Source organism: Phaethon lepturus, unplaced genomic scaffold (assembly GCF_000687285.1).
Source record: "Phaethon lepturus isolate BGI_N335 unplaced genomic scaffold, ASM68728v1 scaffold20985, whole genome shotgun sequence".
Lineage (NCBI taxonomy): Eukaryota > Metazoa > Chordata > Aves > Phaethontiformes > Phaethontidae > Phaethon > Phaethon lepturus.
The window spans coordinates 15,364-17,023 of NW_010540427.1; the positions used below are offsets into that span (position 1 = coordinate 15,364).

The following is a 1,660-nucleotide window of genomic DNA, read 5'->3' on the forward strand; positions in this document are numbered from 1 at the left end:
GACAGAAGAGTCATGGGTTTGTGACAGTTTTCTTACTTCTTTTTTCTTCTTTTTGTCGCAGTTTTCTTCCCAGGCAGCCTATTTCTTTCTTTGTTGTCATATTCCTTTCCTGTTCTAGATTAAGTTATAATAGCTTAATTCCAATTTGTCAACTCTATTAATGCCTTGCTTTTTCTGTCTTTGGTTTAGGATTAAACAGTTTTAATTTCCTGTTCTCTGCAAACCAAGCCCCTGGTGCTATCAGCCTGGCTGCGAGCCAGTTGCCTTCTCTGAGCGTTCCCTGCGTCATGGTGCCTTCAGCAGCCCTGGCTTCTTTCCCTCTCGTCTGCTCTCCTACAATCACCAGTCCTCTTTCCCCGGTTCCTGATGGCTCCTTCTCAGCTGCCACCTCCACGAATTTCAGTATGTCCAGCCTGGCATCAACAGCGCCTGTTTTCATAGGCACCACAGCAGTGGTTACCCCCAAGGTGTCACCTGTGCCTTCAGTGGACCCCCAGCAACCGGCTCACCCCACTCTGCACCTGAGTCCTGTGCTTGCGAGGTCTTGCGGTGCTGTTAAACTGGACTCCCCCATGTGTATGGGGCATCCAGTGACCCTTCTGAAGCTGCAGCAGGTAAGACTCGAAGGTGGTTGAGTGATGATGAGAACAGCGGCGCCAGGTCACTGGGACCGAAGGTGGCTTGAGCTGCAGGCTGGCGCCGCTGTGTCAGAGCGGTAAGTTGGTACACCGGGAGCTGGTGTCTTCCACTTAGTTTGCATGTCCATCTGTAGTAGTGGCAGGGCTTGGGACAGTGTTAAAGATGTAGCCCAGCATAGAACATCTAGCCCTGAAAAGTGAAATGGTGAGTTTTAAAAAATCTTACAGGAATTATAAAATCATCAAAATCTTAATCTTTAAAAATCTTATAGGAATAGAGACTTCCCCCAGAAGTCCAAGTCAGTATTTTTTCCCCATCTGACACTATCATTGTCTGTTACGCAATGGCTACAGCAACACATTAGGAAGACAGGAGGATTGTTTGTCACAATTCAGGAGTCAGCTGGCTGCAACACTTCTCAGGCAGTAGTGTCTGGGGTTGCTTCCTCACCCCCATTCTGATCTCTCTTCACTAACTAAAGGAAACATAATAGCAGCATCAGAACTGGGGAAAAAATCCAATTCTTGTGGCTTTTGTTTATCTTTTTTATAAGGATATTTTTAAAAATCTACCATAGAAACAGACTTTTTGAGTTAAAAAAATGAGAAATTCAAACATGAAGAAGGATTTATTTAGCTGAAGTACATTGAGTGACATAAAACAGTTGGGACACACTGTGTTATCTGGATCTTTACAACTATTAGCAGTATTAGCAGTGACATTTTGGCACTACTTCAGCTTACATTCTTAAATCTGTGGTTATTTTTTTTTTTCTGATGCAGTGACAATTAGATTGAACTTTTGGAATCTTTATGAATGTTACTTTATGTTTATCTTGTTCAAGCTTTAGAAAAAATGCTGTAATAGAAACCGGTTGGCAGCCAATCTGATTACAGATACTAGCATTAGAGGTCACAGTAGAGTGGCACTTAAAATAGAAGTGGCCAGGGTTTAGGAGACTAATTTTAGATCTATTTTGATGCTAACAAATAACAAAAGCAAGTAAAACATCGTGGAAGGG

At 42.9% G+C, this 1,660-nt stretch overlaps 1 protein-coding gene across 1 annotated transcript in view; it reads left to right on the plus strand.

Moving 5' to 3' along the window:
- The window catches only part of E2F7 (E2F transcription factor 7), a 14,415-nt gene that overhangs the window by 12,243 nt on the left and 512 nt on the right, over positions 1 to 1,660 (plus strand). The window contains exon 10 of the mRNA XM_010287438.1: positions 190 to 614. Coding sequence (XP_010285740.1) covers positions 190 to 614 — 425 coding nt within the window. The remainder of the gene's footprint in view (positions 1 to 189; positions 615 to 1,660) is intronic.